General features: G+C 43.8%; 2 protein-coding genes across 2 annotated transcripts; one reads left to right on the forward strand and one right to left on the reverse strand.

Moving 5' to 3' along the window:
* Positions 1 to 1,265: 1,265 nt before the first annotated feature.
* LOC144705154 (plasma membrane ATPase 4-like) lies at positions 1,266 to 10,480 on the reverse strand. Its single transcript, XM_078577704.1, has 11 exons — positions 10,317 to 10,480; positions 9,678 to 9,797; positions 9,493 to 9,591; positions 9,283 to 9,420; positions 8,879 to 9,193; positions 8,139 to 8,465; positions 7,418 to 7,537; positions 5,547 to 6,575; positions 4,321 to 4,677; positions 3,148 to 3,329; positions 1,266 to 1,519 (listed from the first exon to the last, which is right to left on the reverse strand). The coding sequence occupies exons 1-11, from the start codon at positions 10,362 to 10,364 to the stop codon at positions 1,423 to 1,425; spliced, it is 2,832 nt and encodes a 943-aa protein (XP_078433830.1). The 5' UTR covers positions 10,365 to 10,480; the 3' UTR covers positions 1,266 to 1,422.
* Positions 10,481 to 11,446: 966 nt separating this feature from the next.
* LOC144705153 (putative phosphopantothenoylcysteine decarboxylase) lies at positions 11,447 to 20,176 on the forward strand. Its single transcript, XM_078577703.1, has 3 exons — positions 11,447 to 11,620; positions 18,974 to 19,323; positions 19,687 to 20,176. The coding sequence occupies exons 2-3, from the start codon at positions 18,988 to 18,990 to the stop codon at positions 20,008 to 20,010; spliced, it is 660 nt and encodes a 219-aa protein (XP_078433829.1). The 5' UTR covers positions 11,447 to 11,620; positions 18,974 to 18,987; the 3' UTR covers positions 20,011 to 20,176.
* Positions 20,177 to 22,164: the final 1,988 nt, after the last annotated feature.

The raw sequence follows: 22,164 nt of genomic DNA on the forward strand, positions 1-22,164 counted from the left end.
TTCATCAAGGTTAACAAATGCGATGTGTACTGTATTTCCTCTGGCTAGAGCTGTTCCTTGCAACTATAGTTCCGGATTGTCCCGGACGTGGACGATGGTCGGGACGAGAGGAATTTCGTCCTGTCCGACATCCAGGGTAAGTTCATGGACGAATGACGGGATGGTTTTTCGTCCAATGATAAAAAATTGTCCCGTCCAATCATACCGGGACAGTTTTTCGTCCCGTTCAGTCCTCCTGGGATGAATTTTTGTCCTGAAATTCGTCCCGGACGAAAAAACCCATTTTATATTTTTAATCAATTAATATAGTTTTTTCTACGTTTTTTAAGGGAAATATGGAGGAGAAAGAATGCAAATGGACATATGTGCCATTAATTCTGAGCATCATCAGTTTGCACGTGCGAAACAATACATGGACCTTGATGCAAATTGTCATAGCGAGCCACGTGGTGAGATCTCAACCATCTGGATGTGAATCTGGCGGTTTTCGTCCACATCCGTTCGTCCATCGTCTGATACAATTACTAATATTCTCAACCAAGCCACTGCCTATGAGTCGCCGGCTCATTCTTCAACATGCACATGTTCAGAGATCATATTCTCCTCCTGCTTGAGAGCTCACGGTTTCATGTTCTATTTCACTCCCCCATGGGGGTTCTTTTCACCTTTCCCTTGGTAGATTATGTCGAAACCTTTCGCATTATTACAGTGGGTCTTAAAAAAAACAGAGTTTGTACCAAATAAAGTATATACTTAGACTTTCATGTGCTCGAATTTTGGCGCGTAAACATAAAACAACAGTACGCACTACAGACAGTTTTTTCGTCCCACTGGACAAAAACCGTCCCGTCCGATGGTCCCAGGGATGAATTTTCGTCCGTATCCTCGGACGAGACGATTTTTTCATTCTGGGACGGAAAAATCATCCCATCTGCGTCCCTGAACTATAGCTGCAGCTTTACTTTCATGTACAAGTTCACACAGAATAATTAGATATTTATATACTCTCCACCAGTTGTAGCACACATCTTCAACCTCTATTTATTTACTATACTTCAGACGAGATATTCCAAAACATAACAATAATTGTGTGCTGATCTGAAACATTGAGACACAATGTCTTCCCGTGAGCATACATTCAATGATATCTCAATCTATACTTAAAAGTTCCAAAAAATGAGCAGCTAGGGAATGACACTTCATAAGAATGCATGTATTCAAAATAAGAGCTTGGGGGAGTGGAATGGTAATTTATTCAATGGAGCTAGAGAATGAAGGGCCGGAGTCTACCTTGGTAAAGATAAAAAGATAGAGAAAGGAGGAGGTTCCGTTTTTTTTCCTCCTTGCCTCGGTGTAGGAAAAGGAAAGAAAGAAAGAATGAAAGGGAGGGGGCAGGTGAGTGTATAGATAGACTCACCCTGGTTACACGGTATAGTGCTGCTGGATGTTGTCGATGTCCAGGCCCTTTAGCTTCACCACCGATTCCACGTGGCCTTTGAGCGTGTGCAGCTCCCTTAGCCTGAAAACACGAAACCCCACGAAATTACTGTTTTGCCCCTTTTTTTCCTCTGTTACGCTATTTTTTAGGCTGTTCTTAAATCCCAAAAAAATCTTCCGAAACCTGCAATTACGAAAAATTTACGAGAAGCCGTGTTTCGTCGCTCTCTCTCTCTCTCAAGAAGGCTAGAAATGATGAAAGCCCGTATATCGCTCTAAATGCCCTCTCTCTCTCTCTCTTCTAGTAAGCCTAGAATGATGAAAGCTCGTATGTCGCTCTACATGCTCTCTTTCTCTCTCTTCATAGGTCTAGAATGATGAAAACCAGAAAACCCTGATATCTGTAGATGATCTCTTTTTCTCCCTCTCCTCATAGGTCTAGAATGATGAAAACCAGAAAACCCTGATATCTGTAGATGATCTCTTTTTCTCCCTCTCCTCATAGGTCTTGAATGATGTAACCCAGAAACCCAAATATCTGTAGATGCAGTCTCTCTTCATAGGTCTAGTAATATGAAACCCAGAAAAACCCTGATATCGCTAATGCTCTCTCTCTTCATGTCTAAAATGATGAAACCCACAAAAACCCTGATATCGCTAATGCTCTCTCTCTCTCTCTCTCTCTCTCTCTCTCTCTCTCTCTCTCTCTTCATATGTCTAAAATGATGAAACCCAGAAAAACCCTGATATCACTACATGCACTCTCTCTCTCTCTTCGTGTCTAAAATGATGAAACCCAGAAAAACCCTGATATCACTACATGCACTCTCTCTCTCTCTCTCTCTCTCTCTCTTCATATGTCTAAAATGATGAAACCCAAAAAAACCCTGATATCACTACATGCACTCTCGTCTCTGTCTATGTCTCTGTCTCTGTCTCTCTGTCTCTCTCTCTCTCTCTCTCTCTCTCTCTCTCTCTCTCTCTCTCTCCTCTCTTCATATGTCTAAAATGATGAAACCCAGAAAAACCCTGATATCACTACATGCACTCTCTCTCTCTCTCTATCTATCTATCTATCTCTCTCTCTCTCTCTTCATGTCTAAAATGATGAAACCCAGAAAAACCCGGATATCACTACATGCACTCTCTCTCTCTCTCTCTCTAAAATGATGAAACCCAGAAAAACCCTGATGTCGCTACATTTTTTCTCTCTCTCTCTCTCTCTCTCTCTGTGTCTCTTTATAACTATTGCACTAAACTAGGACGGCGAAAACCAACAAAAACCCTTATCCATCTAATTTCTGTCTGTCTCTGTCTCACTCTAGCTAGAACGATGAAAACCCAGAAAAATCTAATCCCTGTCTTTCTCTCTACCTCACTCTAGCTTGAACGATGAAAACCTGGAAAAAAATCTAATCCCTCTCTTTCTCTCTACCTCACTCTAGCTAGAACGATGAAAACCTGGAAAAAATCTCATCCCTCTCTTTCTCTCTACATCACTCTAGCTAGAACGATGAAAACCCAGAAAAATCTAATCCCTCTCTTTCTCTCTACCTCACTCTAGCAAGAACGACGAAAACCCAAAAAAATCTAATCCCTTCTCTTACACTCCCTCTCTTTCTCTCTCTACCTCACTTCGCCTAAGTATGTCTTTTTTCTCTCTCTAGGAGTCTAGTTAGGGGGGTTAAGGAGGGAGGTGAGAGGTCTGACCTGGCAACCTCGGCGCGGCGCTTGGCCTGCTCGGCGATCTCGGAGAGCTCGTGGTAGCTCGTCTTCTCCCCGAAGAGCGGCGGCGAGTCGGCCGGGTGCAGCCCGTGCAGCGTCCTCTGCGCCAGCGCCCACTGCGCCTCCCTCTCCCCCTTTCCGTAGTCCTTTTTAGTCGTGAACGCCGTCTGCCACGCCAACAAAATTAGTAAAATCCATTTTTTAATTTTAAAATAAAAGAAAACCCAACGACGAATTTTTTATGAAGAAAAAGAACATTAATGTTACAAAAGAAAGAAAGCGCAACGACGGATTTTTTCTTTTAGTATGACGAGATCGAGAAAATTGCAGCGAAAGTGACAGACCGGAAAAAAAGACATTTTTCTCCGAAAATCGAGGATATCCGTCAAAAAAAGCACGAAGAGAATCACCATGAAATTTGCATGGCAAAAAACGTGGCAAAGAATTTAAAACGTGGCAAAAAAGAACAAAAGAAACCAGACAAAATAAAAGAAAGAGAAGGATTAATTATATTTAAACAAAGACAATTAACTTCACAAAAAGAAATTGCGCAAGAAAAACCTTAAAAATTAAATTTAAAAAACGAAAAACCTTTAAAAAATTATTTTTCAAAAAGAGCACGAAGAAAAATTATTTTTCTTTTAGTATGACTTTTAAACGTGCAAGGAAAAGAGGCCACGGCAATTTTTTCATGCAACAAAATCCACAAAAACCCAACTAACATCGCGACGAGAAAAACAGCTCAACGTAAAAGGACCTCGAGAAAAAAAAATCAACACGAGACAGAAAAGTACCCTTTAGAGGTTTTAAACACTCTCACTCTCAAAAAGTCCCCAGTCAAAATTACCAAAAATACCCTCGAGAGATTTTAAACACTCTCACTCTCAAAAAGTCCCAGTAGAAATTACCAAAAATACCCTCGAGAGATTTTAAACACTCTCACTCTCAAAAAGTCCCTGTAGGAATTACCAAAAATACCCTCGAGAGATTTTAAACACTCCTCACTCACAAAAAGTCCCGGTAAAAATTACCAAACAATTGCGCAAGGAAAGCCTTAAAAAATGAAATATAAAACGTACCCAAAGACGCATAAAAGAAACCAGCAGGAAAATCAAAAAAAGAAAAGAAAGGAAAAAGAAAGGGCTTAGTAATTGTTACCTTGTTCTGGAGGAGGTTGTCCCAGGCCTTGCCGCTGAGGCCGTAGCGGATGGCGAACTTGAGCAAGTCGAGGGGGAGGTACGTGGCGAAGCTGTAGAGCCAGATGACGCCGGCCCAGCCCCAGCCGATGGCGCGCACCCGCGCAAAGTCCCATGTCGAGTAAACAGCGATGATGGTGGCGATCAACTGCGCGACCAAGAAGGCCACCACCAGATACATCCCCGGCCTCTCCGCGTACGACCAGCTCCTCGACCGCGTCACGAATATCAGCGCCTGGCTCACGATGCTCACTTGCAAGTACAGCGCCGAGTTCAGCTCGTGCGCGTCCCCCGCGATCGCCCGCACCCCGAACGTCCTCTACAAAGCGCCCTTGCAACTCCACCCCTTAGACAAAATCCGAGCTTCCCGTATGGGGCGTACGGGACGGGACGGGCTTCTGTTCGTCCCGTTCCGTCTCATCATGGAACGCTAGATGGTGGGTATTAGCGCCGAGTTGACTTGCGCGTACAGCGCCTGTCATAATAGGGCTGACGGAACGGGACAGGTTTCTGTGCGTCCCGTTCCGTCTCATCAAGGAACTGTAGATGGTGGGTACGGCGCCGAGTTCATTTGAAGGTACACAGCCAATCTCATAACAGGGCTTACGGGACGGGACGGGTTTCTGTGCGTCCCGTCGCGGAACTCTACATGGTGAGTATTAACGCCAAGTTGACTTGCAGGTACAGCGCCTGTCATAACAGAGCAGACTGAACGGGACAGGTTTCTGTGCGTCCCGTCCCGGAACTCTACAAGTCTACATGACTTGCATGTCATTACAGGGATTACGGGACGGGACGGCATTCTGTACGTCCCTTCCCTTCCCGTCAAGGAACTCTAGATGGTGGGTACAGCACCGAGTTGACTTGCAGGTAACACAGCGACTGTCATGATGGGAGCCTAGGACGGGACGGGCCTCTGTACGTCCCGTCCCCTCACGGACCTCTAGATGACAGTGCCGGATTGACGCAGATGAGAATGGCATAGTTGTTTCGAGAGGACAGACGATGATGATTGTGTTTTGAGGAAGACGACTAAGCCTCTGAAAGGCAACTGTTCTGAGGATTATCGCTGATTTTAATCAGAAATGAGTAAAGATTCATCTTCATCTGAATGTTCCGAGTCAATTCGGATGAAGATGAACGGCTTGTTGGTTGACGGCCGATGGAGAGAAGAGAAGAGTAGCGTACCGGGAAGAAGTCGGTGTCGTGGGCGACCCAGAAGAAGACGACGGTCATGATGGCGAGATAAGCGCCGAGGACGATGCCGGTGGCGAAGATCTCGTTGAGCTTCCACGAGTCGGGCAGCGGGGAGGGCTTGACGCGATCCTTGGAGATGGTCATGATGGTGCCGTCGTTCAAGACGGCGATGATGAGCACCATGAACGGCGAGAAGTCGAACTCCCAGATGAGCGCGATCAGCAGGAAGCCCAGCACGATCCGGATCGTGATCGACACGGCGTAAATGGTGTAGTTCTTCATCCGCTGGAAGATGGCGCGGCTGGTGAGCACGGCGGAGACGATGACGCTCAGCCCGGGCTCGGTGAGGACGATGTCGGACGCGCCGCGGGCCGCGTCCGTCGCGTCGGCGACGGCGATGCCGATGTCGGCGGCCTTCAAGGCGGGCGCGTCGTTGACGCCGTCACCCGTCATCCCGCAGATGTGCTGGCGTTCCTGGAGCTTCTTGACGATGTTGTACTTGTGCTCGGGGAAGACGCCGGCGAAGCCGTCGGCCTTCTCGATGAGCTCGCCGGCGTTGTCGCCGAGGAGGGCGGAGGAAGGGTACATGTTGGAGCCCATGCCGAGGCGGCGGCCGGTTTCCTTGGCGATCGCGAGCTGGTCGCCGGTGATCATCTTGACGTTGACGCCGAGGTGGAGGGCGCGGCGGATGGTCTCGGCGCTGTCGTGGCGGGGCGGGTCGAAGAGGGGGAGGAGGGCGAGGAACTCCCACGAGCCGCCCGGCGCGTCTTTGGTCTTCTCCGGCACGAGCTGGCGAGCCACGGCCAGGGACCGCAGCCCGCGGTCCGCGAACTTGTCGATGGTGTCGTGGGCTCGCTTCTTGTCTTTCGAGGAGAGGTTGCATAGCTCGATAATCTGCTCCGGCGCGCCCTTGCTTACCCTGTGCCATCTCCCGTCCGCCAGGTCCACGTACGTTATCGCTGTTCTCTTCTCCACCGGGTTGAACGGCAGGAAGTGCACTTCCTGAATCCCCGCCCTCGCCTGCCACGCCCCGGTTTTGTTATCTTACTAGATGTTAATTTCATCGCAAAAAATAAAGATTGGAGTAGATGTGAGAAGATTGGAGTAGGAACAATCTTCTTGTTTGTTTGGGTTGTTCTTGTTCCAGTATATGCATGGATGGCATTAACTTCTCGTTCTATCTCTATCTCTCTCTCTCTCTCTATCTATCTCTATTTCTCTCTCTCTCTATATATATATCTCTATCTGTATTTCTCTCTCTATCTATATCTCTATCTCTCTATATATATCTCTATCTGTATTTCTCTCTCTATCTATATCTCTATCTCTCTATATATATCTCTATCTGTATTTCTCTCTCTATCTATATCTCTATCTCTCTCTATATATCTCTATCTGTATTTCTCTCTCTATCTATATCTCTATCTCTCTCTCTATATATATATATTTCTATTGTATTTCTCTCTCTATCTCTATCTCTCTCTATATATCTCTATCTGTATTTCTATCTATCTATCTATCTATATCTCTCTCTCTATATATATCTCTATCTGTATTTCTCTCTCTATCTCCATCTCTTTTTCTCTATCTATCTCTATCTCTATTTCTATCTCTTCTCTATCTCCATCTCTTTCTCTCTATCTATCTCTATCTCTATTTCTATCTCTTCTCTATCTCCATCTCTTTCTCTCTATCTATCTCTATCTCTATTTCTATCTCTTCTCTATCTCCATCTCTTTCTCTCTATCTAACTCAATCCCTATTTCTATCTCTTCTCTATCACTATCTCTATCTCTATCTCTATGTCTAAAATGAAGCAGATTGGGATAAGAATAGTGTAATTGTTTTATTGGTTGGGTTACCTCTTTAGGGTCGGCGAGCATGTTGACGATGGAGGCATCGATGGCGTCTTGATTCTCCGTCCGCGAGGCCCGGGCGGCGAGCAGGATGACGGAGTCCTTGTCGATCCCTTTGGCAAAGACCTGTTATGGAGTTTTCGCGGAAGAATGCATAGAGGTACATAGTTAGATAATTAGATAGATAGGTAAGGCAGAAAAATAGATAGCTTAGGTAAATAGATACCTTAAGCAGATATAAATGTAGAGAGAGAGAGAGCGAGAAAAAAACAGAGGAATAGATACGAGGATAGATAGATAACCTGTCAGACTGATAGACAGATTATGCAGACAAACAGATAATAGATAGGAAGATATCAACTTATAGATAGATATAAAGAGAGTATTGAATAGACAGATTAATAAATAGATAGGGAGAGAGTCGGACATTTAGATAGATTGATTATATATATAAATAGAGACGGAGAGTTGGACAGATTAATAGATAGACACATTAATAGATAGATTGGGAGATTAATAGGGAGAGAGACAGATTAATAGATAGATAGGGAGAGAGTCGGACATTTAGATAGATAGATTATATATAAATAAATAGAGACGGAGATTTGTACAGTTGGGTAGGTTGATAAATCAATATATAGATAAATAAATTGATAGATTTGACAGATAATAGATGGATTCTTTCGTGGATCGCCATTGTTAGGGAGGTTTAAGAAGGTGGTCGTACCTCGATCATGGTTTGGTCAACGCTGAGCTTGTTGAGGGTGAGAGTGCCGGTTTTGTCGCTGCACAGAACGTTCATGCCGGCCATCTCCTCAATGGCGGTCATCCGCTTTGTGATGGCACCCTGCTGGGAGAGCCGGTGTGACCCAATAGCCATCGTCACAGAGAGAACTGTGGGCATGGCGATCGGGATCCCTCCAATAAGAAGAACAAGGAGATTGTCGATCCCATCTCTGTATCTCCGTCTCTGCACCGGGTACATGACCACGATTTCCACCAGCATCCCCAGCGCGATAGAACAGATGCAGAAATTGCCGATCGCCGTAAGAACCTGCAGTATTTCTTCTCTCAGAGTTAGAATTCGCAGTTGGAGTCAGGCGTTCGAGCGATCATCGATCAATGAAACGAAGATCGCTCGAAGAGTTCGATCGAATCGCGATCAGATGTCAGCAATCATCTTTTTATCGATATTCGATCAAGAAAATATTTAATTATTCAGGCACCTTGATAAGTTCGATCATTCATGACCAAATGTTCGATCGGGAACCGGTCTCTTGATCAATTCTAACCGGTAGATCAGGATCTGACCACTAATCAATCGACTAGAGGCTAAGTTGACGGTGATGATTAAAAACATCGTCAACGTCAAATCAACCGGTCGACTCGATTTGATCGAGCAAACGATCAAAGGAAACAGTCATCAACGTGAGTGTAGCGGGGGACAAGGCTAGGGTTAGGGTTAACCTTCTGGAAGTGGCCGACATTGTTGGTGCTGTCGACGAGATGAGCAGCCTTCCCGAAGAAGGTATGGACGCCGGTGGCGATGACGACGGCCTCGATCTCGCCCTGCTTGCAGGTAGAACCGGAGAAGATCTCGTCGCCGGGGCCCTTCGTGACGGGAAGTGACTCGCCGGTGAGAGCGGACTGATCGATCTTCAAAGGATCTCCCTCGAGAAGGCGCGCATCAGCAGGGATGATATCGCCCAATTTAACGCTGATGATATCGCCGGGGACGAGTATCGCTGCGTCCTGCTCCGTCCACTTCCCGTCCCGAAGAACCTTCCCCGTCCCGCAGTTGACGTTTATCAGATGACGATGACGTATAAATTCAAATTTCGTTGACGTGACGGTTTGAGGTGTAAGCTAACCTTGGTCTTCGGAGCGAGGCCGGCCATCAACGCGGCTGCCGCGTTGCCGGCGCTGTTTTCTTCGATGAAGCTGATCGTGGAGTTTATCAGCAGGAGAGTGACGATCCCGACGAAATCCGGCCAGTCCGGCGGTTTGCCCTGAGAAAATTATGATGAATAATGATAACGATGATGGTTATGATCATGATTATGATGATGATGATGATCTACCTGACCGTTGGCGAGGATGATGGCCATCAGAGCGGCGCTCTCCATCACCCATGACAGCGGATTCCACATGAATCCAAGAAACTTGAGGATCTTGCTTTCCTGAATCACGCGAGTGAGAATTTAGAGAGTTTGAACAGAGAGAAATGGATTTGCAGTCGTGATCGGGATTTGTATAGATGACTGGCCTCCTTTTCCTCCAGCTTGTTAGGGCCGAAGATCTGGACGCGTTGCTCGCCTTCCTCGGTGGTAAGGCCATCCGTGGATGTCTTAAGCAGAGTGAAGACCTCACCGATCGGGATCCTTTCCTGTACAAATGGTGCAAAAATCATAAATCAGAGTAGAAAGCTATGATAAGACGAATCGAAATCGATTCAAAAATCTCTCGGAAATGTTTTCATGACTTGGCGGAGATTTTCTCACCGAATCGACGTTCTCTTGCTTCGAAAACTATTCCAAAATCTCTCGGTAATGATTCCACAATTGTGGACGAGATAATCCCATCAGATAGGACGTTCTATCGCTACGATAACTATTCAAAAATCTATCGGAAATGTTTTTAAAATTTTGGAAGATTGTCTCATCAAATCGACGCCCTCTCGCTACGAAAACAATTTTAAAAAATTGTCGAAAATGTTTTTGTAATTTCGGAGGAGATAGTCTCACCAAATCGACGTTCTCTCGCTACGAGAACTAACAAAAAATCTCTCAAAAGTTTTTTGAAAATTTGGAAGAGATTATCTCACCAAATCGACATTCTCTCGCTACGAGAACTAATAAAAAATTTATCGAAAGTCTTTTTGAAAATTCGGAAGAGATCATCTCACCAAATCGACGTTCTCGCTGCGTATCTCCTCTAAGCTGATGTTCTCCATGGCGGATCCGGAACCTAGAATCGCAGAGGCGGAGATTGAGATGGAGATGGAAGGAGTTCCGCTCTCTCTCTACCCTCTTCCTTTCTCTCTCATCGTCCTCCCTCTTCCATCGCCAAAAACGGAAACCTCCTCCTCCTCTTCTACAACAATCTCTGGCAATGCGCATTTTCCGAACTCCTCGCCTTCCCGCCTTTTCCGCTCTCTCTAAATTTATACTCCTCTCTCTCTCTCTCTCTCTCTCTCTCTCTCTCTCTCTCTCTCTCTCTCTCTCTCTCTCTCTCTCTCTCTCTCTGCCAGTTCTCTGTCTCTGTCTCTCTCTCTCTCTCTGCCAGTTCTCTGTGATTTGGTCATCGGCTTCTTCCTTATCAGACGTTTCGGCGAGGTAGAGAGAGAGATGATGTGGAGTCCCCGATGAGCAGATCGGAGGAGAGAGAGATAAGAATATAACACAAATCTAAGAAGATAATGTTCATGTATAAGCAGGTATACATATGTATTAATATATTCGACACATGGAGAGAGACATTAGACTGTGAACGTGAGAGAGTACGGGGGGAGGAGGTTCGTTAGTTCGTTAGGCGTGTGGGCCCAATTTGGTGCCACGTGTAGTTATCATTACTGACGTGGACGACTGCTTGCTGACGTGGCAGTTCTGCGCATTTAAATATCTACTCGATTAATTCGATCAAGATCGAACCGAACGATCGACGGAAAATTCGATCAGATCGACTTTTGATCCTTGGGACTGGCCCATCCGATCTATGCTGCTATGCAGCCGTTCGATCCTGTCTCATCTGATCGGATCGAAACTTTCGATCTGATAGATCATTTAGCGGATAAGAATTTTGATAAGGTTAATCGAACCAAATTTTCTATCGATCTGATAAGAATTTTGATGTGATAGAACTTTCGCAGATAAGAAGAGGAAACATTTAATGTTATGGTGGGGCCCGCATTCTATCGGATCGACTCTCGGTCGATCCGATTGGCCCCACCACGGATCGTCCAGATCGATCGAAGGAACGGCGATCCGGCCGATCAATATCAGTCGGGTCGATTCGCCGAACAAGAGCCCTAATTCACACTTCACTTTGGTAGGCGAGAAGCCCCAATTCAAAGAACGAAGACTGAAGAAGTAGAGAGGAGACTGCGATCGATTGGGGAAAGTTGATCGCGGGGAATCAGACTAGTAGAAGGCAGATAATCTGTTAATTGAAATTCCGCCTTTAAATTTTGTTCGCGGAGTTCGTCGCAAGGTATGTCACACTCGGATTCTCTGGGTTATCGACAATTGTTGTCTTTCTATGCTTATATCCGGTATTTTCGAATTATGTTTTGTTAGTGTTGATGAATTGTGCGGTAACCTCCTCATCGTTCTGTGATACTGGCGTGGACGGTAAATCCTCGTAATATCTTTACAAATCTATTTTCTTGGGATCTTCATTGCCATAGCTTCTTCACAATGGCTAAAAAAACTGAAATGAGATCGGATCAGCGGTTGGGAACACAACACCGTGGCGTTGTGTGTATATGTCCCTTTTGACGTGGAAAATCGAACCTTATGTTCTCTTGAAACGCTCTCAAGGCTATAGATCTAGTATCGGGAACATACATAAAACACGATTCAATTGGAAATAAATTCTTGGATGGAATGATGTGGTTTTCTACCAAATCATCCAATGCAGAAATCGAAATAACGGGAGTAATACTCGTAGCTGAAACGGCTTTTCTGGCCAGCCTGATTTATTATCACTTCCTGGGTTTGGATATCTAAAGGTCCAGTTGTTTGCCAATAAATAATCTTATGAGTCAGAGAAGCCAAATAGCTTTCATAGATTCTAGAAGGTTTGTAAAAATATTTTGTTAAAAACTTATGGTCGGGAATAAGTTGTTTAATTCAAAATTTTGAGGTATCAAAACACGACAAGTTTCTCAGGTGGTATAAATCTCTAGGGAGAGTTGTCTAGGTTCATTACTATCTCTGGAAGAGTTGATGGGGTAGCTCCTATGACCGCATATCGCCTATCATCTTGAACCAGAACATTATCCAGTTCTGTTCTGAATTGGGGGGTTATACCAGTTTCCCCCGGCCCCCGTCCCTTAGACAGTGGGTGTTCTTGGACTGTTAGTGACTAACAATTCCATCTATCACCGGATGTAAGGCGGTGACTTCCAAAACCAGGGTGGTTGTCAGTTCAACCATGGCCCCAGTTTGTCTCTTTCTTTCCTGTTCCTCCCCTTCCCTTCTCACAACGCATCAAAGGCACCTGATACTTTACTCCTTTGAGTCATCTGATTCTATGTATAAATGGTCCCACATGCCACATGTACTCTTCATTTTTTTCATATCTACGGTACCCCTGGGAGCAGCAACCAGGGGCAGGGCCAGCAAGGCTTCATTTTTGCCAAAATTTAATAAATCAGTCTGGATTTTTTCCTTTTCTATTGTGATTTGATGCAACAGCTCTGTAAGTGTTTTCTAAGAATATTGATTGATGAGTGAGGTATAAGTTCCTTCTTGAAGCTGACTTCTCTCACTGCGATCATGTGTAGAACACATCGTGCTATACATTTATATTTGAGAAGACAAGGTTTCATCCATGCTTAATCTTGTTTGTCAGCTATTCTCAGTTCAGCTTTCCCAAATATTTAGATTTACTTCTTTCAGTGGTCATTCAGCTTGGAAATTGGAAGATGTTTAGAGTGGTTCGAATAGTAATAGCTGTCAGTAATGAAGAGACAAGAGAGGGGAGAGAGTGACACAGCCAGGAAATTGGGGCGAAAAACATAATCTATTATTTTCTTCAACAGGCCCCTTTATACACCTTAAACTAGAGAGAGAGAGAGTCCCCTTAACGGTCATATTTTTTGAAAAATATGACCGTTGAAGGAGATAGCTGTCCAACGGTCAGAATTTCTGACCGTTGGAGCCTGGGCCTGAGATATCTCAGACCCAGTAAATATTAGGCTCATAAAGGGCCTAATATTGGCCTTACTCGGACCTCCCACTAATGGGCCCTTAATGGGCCCTTAGTGGATAATTAGTGGGCCCTTAATGGGCCCTTCATTTTAGGTTAGTCTTTTATTCATAATCCTAGAGTTAATCTATTACATTTTACACAAAGGCCTCGGGCCCATTGGTTAGCTTAAATCCTAACACATATCTTCCATGATCTAACACCCCCCCGCAAGTTGGGTATAGATGTTGATCATGCCCAACTTGGACACCAACGCCTGAAATTGAGGGCCTGGGATGCCTTTCGTGAAGATGTCCGCGGTCTGCTCCAGCGTAGGTACATATTGTGGGACGATATGCCCCTCATCAATGTTCTGCTTGATGTAATGTCTCGCCACCCGTGCGTGCTTTGTGCGCTCATGTTGGACTGGGTTCTTCGCCATTGCAATGGCTGACTTGCTGTCTGACTGCAAAATCATACCCTTACGGTTGTATAAGTGTAGGTCCTTCAAGATGCCCTTGAGCCACATGCCTTCGCAGACCCCCTTCTTCAAGGCTCGAAGCTCTGCTTCAGCACTTGAGAGGGAAACTTCCTTCTGCTTCTTGCTTCGCCATGTAACGAGGTTACCACCAAGGAAGCTGCAGTACCCAGAAGTAGAGCGGCTGTCTTCGAAGGACCCTGCATAATCAGAGTCAGTGTATAAAGTAATACTTGGCTCACCTCCTGTTCGGAAGAATAGTCCCTGTCCAATAGTTCCTTTTAGATAGGCTAAAATTCTGTCTGCTACGCCTTGATGAGACTCCCGTGGGTCGTTCATGAACTGGCTCAGGGAGTTCACTGCAAATGCAATGTCAGGTCTCGTATGATTGAGGTACAGGAGCTTACCAATGAGTCTCTGAAACGATGTCTTGTCCACCGGAGCATCCCTCTCATGCTGCTGTGCCTTTAGTTTGACATTAATGTCAACTGGTGTGGCGGCTGGGCGGCAGTCCAGCTTACCGGTTTCTTTCAACAGATCTAGGATGTACTTGTGCTGAGACAGTACAATCCCAGTCCCTGAGTAGGCAACTTCAATTCCTAGAAAATAGGTTAGAGGCCCCAGTGATTTAATATCAAATGATGATGATAGGTACCTTTCCAGTTTCTGAATTTCTTTGTCGTCATTCCCTGTTATAATTATATCATCCACATACACAATTAATATTGCTACCATACCTTCCTTACCATGTTTTATGAAGAGTGTATGGTCTCCTTCACTCTGAAAGTATCCTGCTGTCAGCATGGCCAAAGAGAACTTTCCGAACCATGCTCTGGGAGACTGCTTAAGTCCATATAAAGACTTTCTGAGGCGGCAGACGTTCCTGGGATTGTTGCTCACCTGATATCCAGGAGGTTGTGCCATATATACCTCCTCTTCAAGTTCTCCATGTAGGAAAGCATTCTTCACGTCGTACTGGTGTAACTTCCACTTGTAGATTGCTGCCAGTGCAATCAGAATTCTGACCGTGTTTAGTTTCGCAACAGGGGCGAACGTTTCATTGTAGTCAATCCCATATGACTGCGTATACCCCTGGGCCACCAGTCTGGCTTTGTGCCTTGCTATTGACCCATCTGAGTGGTATTTTACCATAAAGACCCATCTACAACCGACTACCTTTTTTCCCATTGGAAGGGTACCGACCTCCCAGGTGCCGTTCTTCTCAAGTGCTTCCATTTCCTCGTCCATTGCCTTTCTCCATTCTGGGGATGTCAGAGCTTCTCTGACGTTCTTTGGGATAGACACAGCTATCAAGGCATGCACCACTTGATTATATTCTGGGGAAAAACGACTGTAGGAGACATAGTTGCTTACTGGATATAGTTTGGTCTTCGTACACTTCCGGGTACCTTTACCAACTGCAATTGGCCATCCATGGTTGCTTTGATTTGCTTCTTCTGCTGATATTTGTTCTTCGCTTACGGCATCCACTACCGGGTGAGGTCCCTCTTTTTCTGTCATATCTGGCACAGTGTTTTCTTCACGTTCCTCTTCACTATCCCTTAATTCTAGCAATCGACTGGACTTCCCACCTTCCGCGTCTCCTTCCTCTGATTCCAAGTAATCTCCAGATCTGTCTGCTGTCCCATAAAACATTCTGACTTCGTCGAATTGCACATCTGCAGAAACGTACACTTTCCTTGACTCCGGATTATAGCACTTATACCCTTTCTGCGTGGTAGAGTAACCCAAAAACACACATTTCACTGCCCGATGATCCAATTTTCGTGCATTGTGGACATAAACATACACAACACAGCCAAATACTTTGGCCGGCAGGTTAGTCTTTAAAGTTATGTTAGGAAATTCAGAGGATAAAATGTCAATTGGGGCCTTGAGTCCCAATGTCTTTGATGCTGTCCTGTTGATGAGGTGTGTGGACGTAGCTACTGCCTCAGTCCAAAGGTGTTTAGGGCAATTTCCTTGAAACAGGAGTGCCCTGGCCGACGTCATAATATGACCAATTTTCCTCTCAGCAAGCCCGTTTTGCTGAGGGTATTTACATGAAGATTGATGGACAATTCCCTTCATTTCCATGTAGTTGTTTACTTCTCCGCAGAAGTATTCCTTGGCATTGTTGGATCTCAGACATTTAATTCTTTTTCCAAACTGATTTTGAATCATTTCGCAAAACAACAGAATAATAGACGGTACTTCTGCCTTTGATTTCATTAGGTATACCCATGTATACCTCGTGAAATCATCTACAAATAGGACAAACCATCTCTGGTGTAATAATCCAGATATGGAACAGGGGCCCCATACATCACTATGAACACACTCGAAGGCCGAGGAGGCTCTGTGGTTCGTACTGACGTATGGGGACCGTTTAAGTTTAGTGAATTGGCAACTCTCACAAATTAAGTTTTCAAAACAAATTCCATTAAACAAATGAGTATGCAATTGTTTTAAGGTATGAAATGAGGGGTGTCCTAATCTTCTATGGAGAAGGATGACCCGCTCCTCGCTCTGGGCAGCATAGACCATTGACTCCCCCCCTCCTTCCCATGATTCATCTAGCAGGAGAAGACCGCCTCTCCGGCTAACAGATGAAATCTTCTGTCCGGTGTCCTTTACACATAAAAAACAACAGTCAGAATCCAAGGAGAACCGCCATCCGGTATTCTCCACTAGCTGGATTAAAGACAAAATATTTGCCTTCAATTCAGGTACGTGGAGTACCCCCTTCAGGACTTTCCCTTTAATGAGGATTGTTCCTCTTCCCTCTACCAGTAAGACTCCTCCATTGGCAGTGAAAACTTTAAGATTTCCTTTTTCAAACTCGTAAGTTCGAAATAAGGATCTGTGGGGTGACATATGGTCTGTCGCCCCTGAATCCAACACCCATGATACTGAAATAGGTTGAGAATTTGTAAAAGTAGTAAATGCAAAACACTTACTACACTGCACGAGGGACGTTAAGCTCATTTTCTGCAGGATTTTGCTTACTTCCGCTTGAATCATTTTCTGGATGTCGCTCCCGGTTTCCTCCTTCTCGGTGGAGGGTGGTTGGTCTCCCTCGTTGGCCACATAGGCCTTCTTCTGCTGGCCTGGGTTCCAGGTCCCTTTCTTGATCTGCTCCTCCTTCCACGCCAGCCTTCGGCAGTCTCGCTTGATGTGCCCGGGCTTTCTGCAATACCCGCAGATAAGTTCTGAGGTATTACCTTCCTTTGGAGGGGCTTTGGGTTGCTGGGGAGGTGCCGCAGGCTGGGGCTCTCTTTTTGCTAGGTGGGCTGCAAGGGTAGGCTTGGGAGTTTCTCCTCCCTTACTACCTAACTTCTTCCTGCTTTCTGCTCCTTGGAGTTCTGAAATTGCCTCTGCTAATGTGGGAAATCTTTCCCGGTGTAGCAGCTGGCTCCGGAGGGTCTCGTACTCGGAGTTGAGGCCCATTAGGAATTGTAGAGTTCTGAACTTCACCTCTCGGCTGTACGAGGGGGAATTTTTATCCCCTGTGGGCCACAGGAGATCCAATTCCCGCCAAATCGCCTTTAGCCTTGTTGAATAGGTGGAAATCGTCAGATTTCCCTGCTTTAGTGTCCGCTCTTGCTCGCGGAGATCATAGACACGAAAGTCGCTGTGCATTTCTGCACACGATCTGTTTACCTCTAACCAGAGGTCTCGGACGCTGTCGATCAAAAGATAATCCTTCTTCTGTTCATCCTCCATGTTCTTTATCATCCAGTTCGTAATGAGAGCCTCTTCCGACTCCCATACCTCCAATCCGGCATCATCTTCTGATGGAGCTTCTCCTGTCAAATGTCTCCCAAGATAGGCTGCCTTGAGAGCTCTTTGTGCCATAGTGACCCATGTTTGGCCATTTATGCCGTTGTACTTCATGTCCAGGTCGGGCAGGACAGGCCTTCCCTGGACTGGTGTGGTGAACTGCATGGCAGCGGCTGAAACACGTACTGCTGGAGCTGCTGCTGGAGTGGAGGCAGCTAGGGAGGCTAGCTCCTCAGCTTCTTTTTCTGCTCTGGCTCTGGATTTTCCCATAGAATTTTAGGGAAAGGAACACAGAAATCTGAGCTCAAACAGAGCCACAAACAAAGCTTCAATGAAGACTGCGATCAGGGCTTCAATAGACTTCGATCAGGGCTTCAATAGACTTCAATCAGGGCTTCAAACAATGCTGCAGCAGGCTCAGATCGATCTCTGCTCTGATACCATGTCAGTAATGAAGAGACAAGAGAGGGGAGAGAGTGACACAGCCAGGAAATTGGGGCGAAAAACATAATCTATTATTTTCTTCAACAGGCCCCTTTATACACCTTAAACTAGAGAGAGAGAGAGTCCCCTTAACGGTCATATTTTTTGAAAAATATGACCGTTGAAGGAGATAGCTGTCCAACGGTCAGAATTTCTGACCGTTGGAGCCTGGGCCTGAGATATCTCAGACCCAGTAAATATTAGGCTCATAAAGGGCCTAATATTGGCCTTACTTGGACCTCCCACTAATGGGCCCTTAATGGGCCCCCAGTGGATAATTAGTGGGCCCTTAATGGGCCCTTCATTTTAGGTTAGTCTTTTATTCATAATCCTAGAGTTAATCTATTACATTTTACACAAAGGCCTCGGGCCCATTGGTTAGCTTAAATCCTAACACATATCTTCCATGATCTAACAATAGCTAATTAATCTCAGCTAAGTTCCATCAGGTACAGAGAAAGGAACCTTAGCAAACAGCCGCCACAAGATGAAAAACACCATGAAGATTCATTAATTGGGTGTTTTCTAATTGATTTTGATTTACATACGCCATCTTCCATTACTACTCATCTTTTGAACACAGTGAAAGGGAACAAGTTGAAGCAAATAATAGAGGAAAACAACTCACATGATGACAAAAACAATAACAACATCATAACATTGATCCCATTTTGGGTTTGTCGTTGCTGGATTGATCCTTAAAAAATAGCGCAGTCTGTGCGTTCAGTGCAAACTGACTCAATACAGTTGTATATGTGAGAGCTTGCTTTCATAAAAATCATAACCCTCTTTTTCCTCGTGGGCTTCTTTTCTCACACAAAAAAAGAAAAAGGTTGAATTCCTAGTCTAGTGGGTTGCTTCTCAGAAAATATTTCAAAATTATATTTGATTCAATCATCTATTTTCAGCATACACAGTTCTGATGGACTATTCAGAACCATTGGAGCTCGTGCAGAGTGGTATGTCTGGCAGCAGAAGGCCTCGTGTGCTCCTGGCAGCTTCAGGCAGCGTGGCAGCCATCAAATTTGAATCCCTCTGCCGCATCTTTTCAGAGTGGGCCGAGGTCCGGGCTGTGGCCACCAAGGCGGCCCAACACTTCATCGACATCCCATCTCTCAACAGAGACATTGTCATTTACACAGATTACGATGAGTGGTCCACGTGGAGTAAGATCGGTGATGCCGTCCTTCATATTGAGCTCCGCAAGTGGGCGGACCTTATGGTCATTGCCCCCTTGTCAGCCAACACCCTCGCCAAGGTAATCATTATTAAATGACACAATTAAAAATTCAGATTCACATAATTAATTATGTTGCTTGTTTATCATGATTTTGGAAACAACGTATTCCTCCGTTTAGTTTATAAATTCTTTTGCATTTGAAACATTTAAGATAATGACATGATCTTATATTACCTTATATAAGTATAAAACATTTTATATTATATACCCATCAATCAATTCTTCAAGAAATATACCCATCCCTAAACCTCCTTGGTTTAGCTTTCCTTGTCAATTTCTCTAACTATGTTATTTCATTTTAAACAAAATTTTCTAATTTTTCCTTTGCCAATGTCCCATGCGGATAACCAAAATTTTATGGGTTTATGTTTTTTTTTAAAGATTGCTGGGGGGCTTTGTGATAATCTCCTGACCTGTGTTGTGCGCGCCTGGGATTACAGAAAGCCCATGTTTGTGGCGCCAGCGATGAACACCTTGATGTGGAATAATCCATTCACAGAGCGCCATATCAGTGTGATATCAGAGCTGGGAATCAAGCTTATCTCCCCCGTGACAAAGAGGCTGGCCTGTGGGGACTCTGGGAAAGGTGCTATGGCTGAGCCCACGGACATCAATAACACTATAAGGCTGGCATTTCCTCATGAATACTGGAACATGTCTACGCGATGCTCTCGCCAAGGGGAGGTCCACCGCCCTCCCCCGTGAATATCAAAGCACATTTACTCTCTCAGCACAACCTTTGTCTGGTTCCTTCTGTGAAATTAAAGTCATATTTGCCATTTGTGAACCAGGTACTGGCTTCTCACATATTTCTCACCTTTTAACACACATGATATTTACAGTTGGATGATGATGACTGATTCGTCCGCAATCTGTGCTTCCTGACACTGTATTTGAAGTAGTATTTAGAATTATTTATGATACACAAGTGAAACAAGTTCTTGCTAATGGCAAAAAAGTGTCATCATCCTTGAATTTTCTCATGGTTTTTATCATCCATGTGTGGTTCAGATGAATGATGATTACAGTGAAATTCATTAAATTAGTGATGAGGACAGTGACAATGACAATGAGGGGCCCTGGAAACTGGATGATGATGATAACAAAATTAAATGATCTTAGATTGGAAACCGATTGGATGCAGATGATGATCTGTCATCTACAAATGGATGGCGGTGATGATGAGAATGAAAGCTCTTAGATGACGATGATGATTGCTCATCTACAAATGGATGACTACAATGATGATGATCTGTCTTCATCATCTTTGATGCCAAACTCAGATCTGGATTTTTGCTCTTGAATTTTCTAGAATTTGTACACACGTGATTTAGAGATGTAGGGATAACTTTAGTTGTACGGCTTTAAGGTCAAACTTGTGATGTGCTTGTTGTCCTTACAAAAGGCCTGATGAGAGGAAATTCAAGGATAATTGGATTCTTCTATCTGGTGAGGATGAGCATTGGGTCAAATAGTAACAAAACCGGCAAAGGAAAACTGGGTCAAATAGCAACAAAACCGGCAAAGGAAAACAGTAGCAACAATTTTTAATTAAATAAGATCATACTTCTAAGGAATTGGATCATTTCTCTTTCATAAGAAGACTTGACTGATATCGCAAGATTGAATCTTGATCAAATGATCCTAGAGAAGACGTTAGAAAGTTAAACATAATGTGTTCCCATATAAGATGTTACAACATTCACTTGCAAAGATTTCTGACTTCAAAATTATTGTCCTTTCGGGTGCTCTCAAATTCTGAAAAGAAATGAATCTTTATCAGTTGGCTTGGGGATGGAGAACAGGTGTTATTTCTCCAAGAAAAGAAGCTATATCTTTTGAAATTCTTATTTTGATTGATCAGTCTCAGAGTAGTGCAGGAAACTAAGTGTAGTTGTAATTTATGGAAAGTAATTGATGTTTTTAGTAATCCTGCGTATGTTGCAAAGAAATTGACATATGAACTTTCTACAAAGATTAGAGAAAATCCATAGATCATCAAAAGTTCCATCTGGGAACCAGAGTTCTTTTTTATCCAGGGTCAACTTTAATTTTAAAATGTTATGAAGTACACAATATTAAATACCATGGAAATTTTACAGTTGTATTAGTATCCTTTTTAATGATCATATATATTTCTATCACTCTCTCTCCTTCTCCCTCTCACTCTCTCTCTCTCCCTCTCACTCACACTTGCACTCTGATGAAGGAAAATTGCGTGTAAACTTTTAATGTGTTGTCTAAAATCAAATAAATTTGATAAAAGACATAAATTCACTCAGACACATAGTTGGAAGTAAGGTCGTGGCCTTTAGATGTAAATTTAATAGTTGAGTTTTAGTTAAGAGGTAATAATAATAATAAGGATAGAAATTATAGTAAATGATAAGTAATTAGTAAGCGACAAAATATGAAGTAGATGAAAGAATTAGATATAGAGAGAATATCATATAATAATTATATTTATTATAGATATTAAATATAATAAAAAATATGATATTTATAGGAGCTGATAGTGTTAAAATTAGGGATAACATTAATACTGATAGTGGAGGAAGTAGATAAGGCTAATAAGATAGATATATTAGTAAGATAATATTGATAGAGATAAGAGGATATTTATTTAACTAATAGCAAGTTATATTCTAGATAGAAGAGAGGTATAATAATAATGATTATTAAAATTTTAGTACTAGTGAAGAGTAATGTTACTCTTTGTTAGATGGAAGGAGCTAACTAGAGAAATTATTTTAGTAAGAGTACAGAAGAAGAATAATAATAGAATAGAAATTTGATAAATAGGGGGAGATTATTTAATTAGGTGTAGATAAGTAAGCTAGAGAAGTATTTATATAGGAC

The sequence above is a fragment of the Wolffia australiana genome, chromosome 7, assembly GCF_029677425.1.
Source record: "Wolffia australiana isolate 7733 chromosome 7, ASM2967742v1".
Classification (NCBI taxonomy): domain Eukaryota; kingdom Viridiplantae; phylum Streptophyta; class Magnoliopsida; order Alismatales; family Araceae; genus Wolffia; species Wolffia australiana.

Coding starts and splice junctions, on each gene's coding strand:
- LOC144705154 (XM_078577704.1), bottom strand. CDS start 10,364: ATGGAGAACATCAGCTTAGAGGAGATACGCAGCGAGAACGTCGATTTG. Junction 9,421..9,492: donor TCATCCTCGCCAACGGTCAG/GTAGATCATCAT, acceptor TAATTTTCTCAG/GGCAAACCGCCGGACTGGCC. Junction 7,538..8,138: donor TTGACCAAACCATGATCGAG/GTACGACCACCT, acceptor ACTCCATAACAG/GTCTTTGCCAAAGGGATCGA.
- LOC144705153 (XM_078577703.1), top strand. CDS start 18,988: ATGGACTATTCAGAACCATTGGAGCTCGTGCAGAGTGGTATGTCTGGC. Junction 19,324..19,686: donor CAGCCAACACCCTCGCCAAG/GTAATCATTATT, acceptor TTTTTTTTAAAG/ATTGCTGGGGGGCTTTGTGA.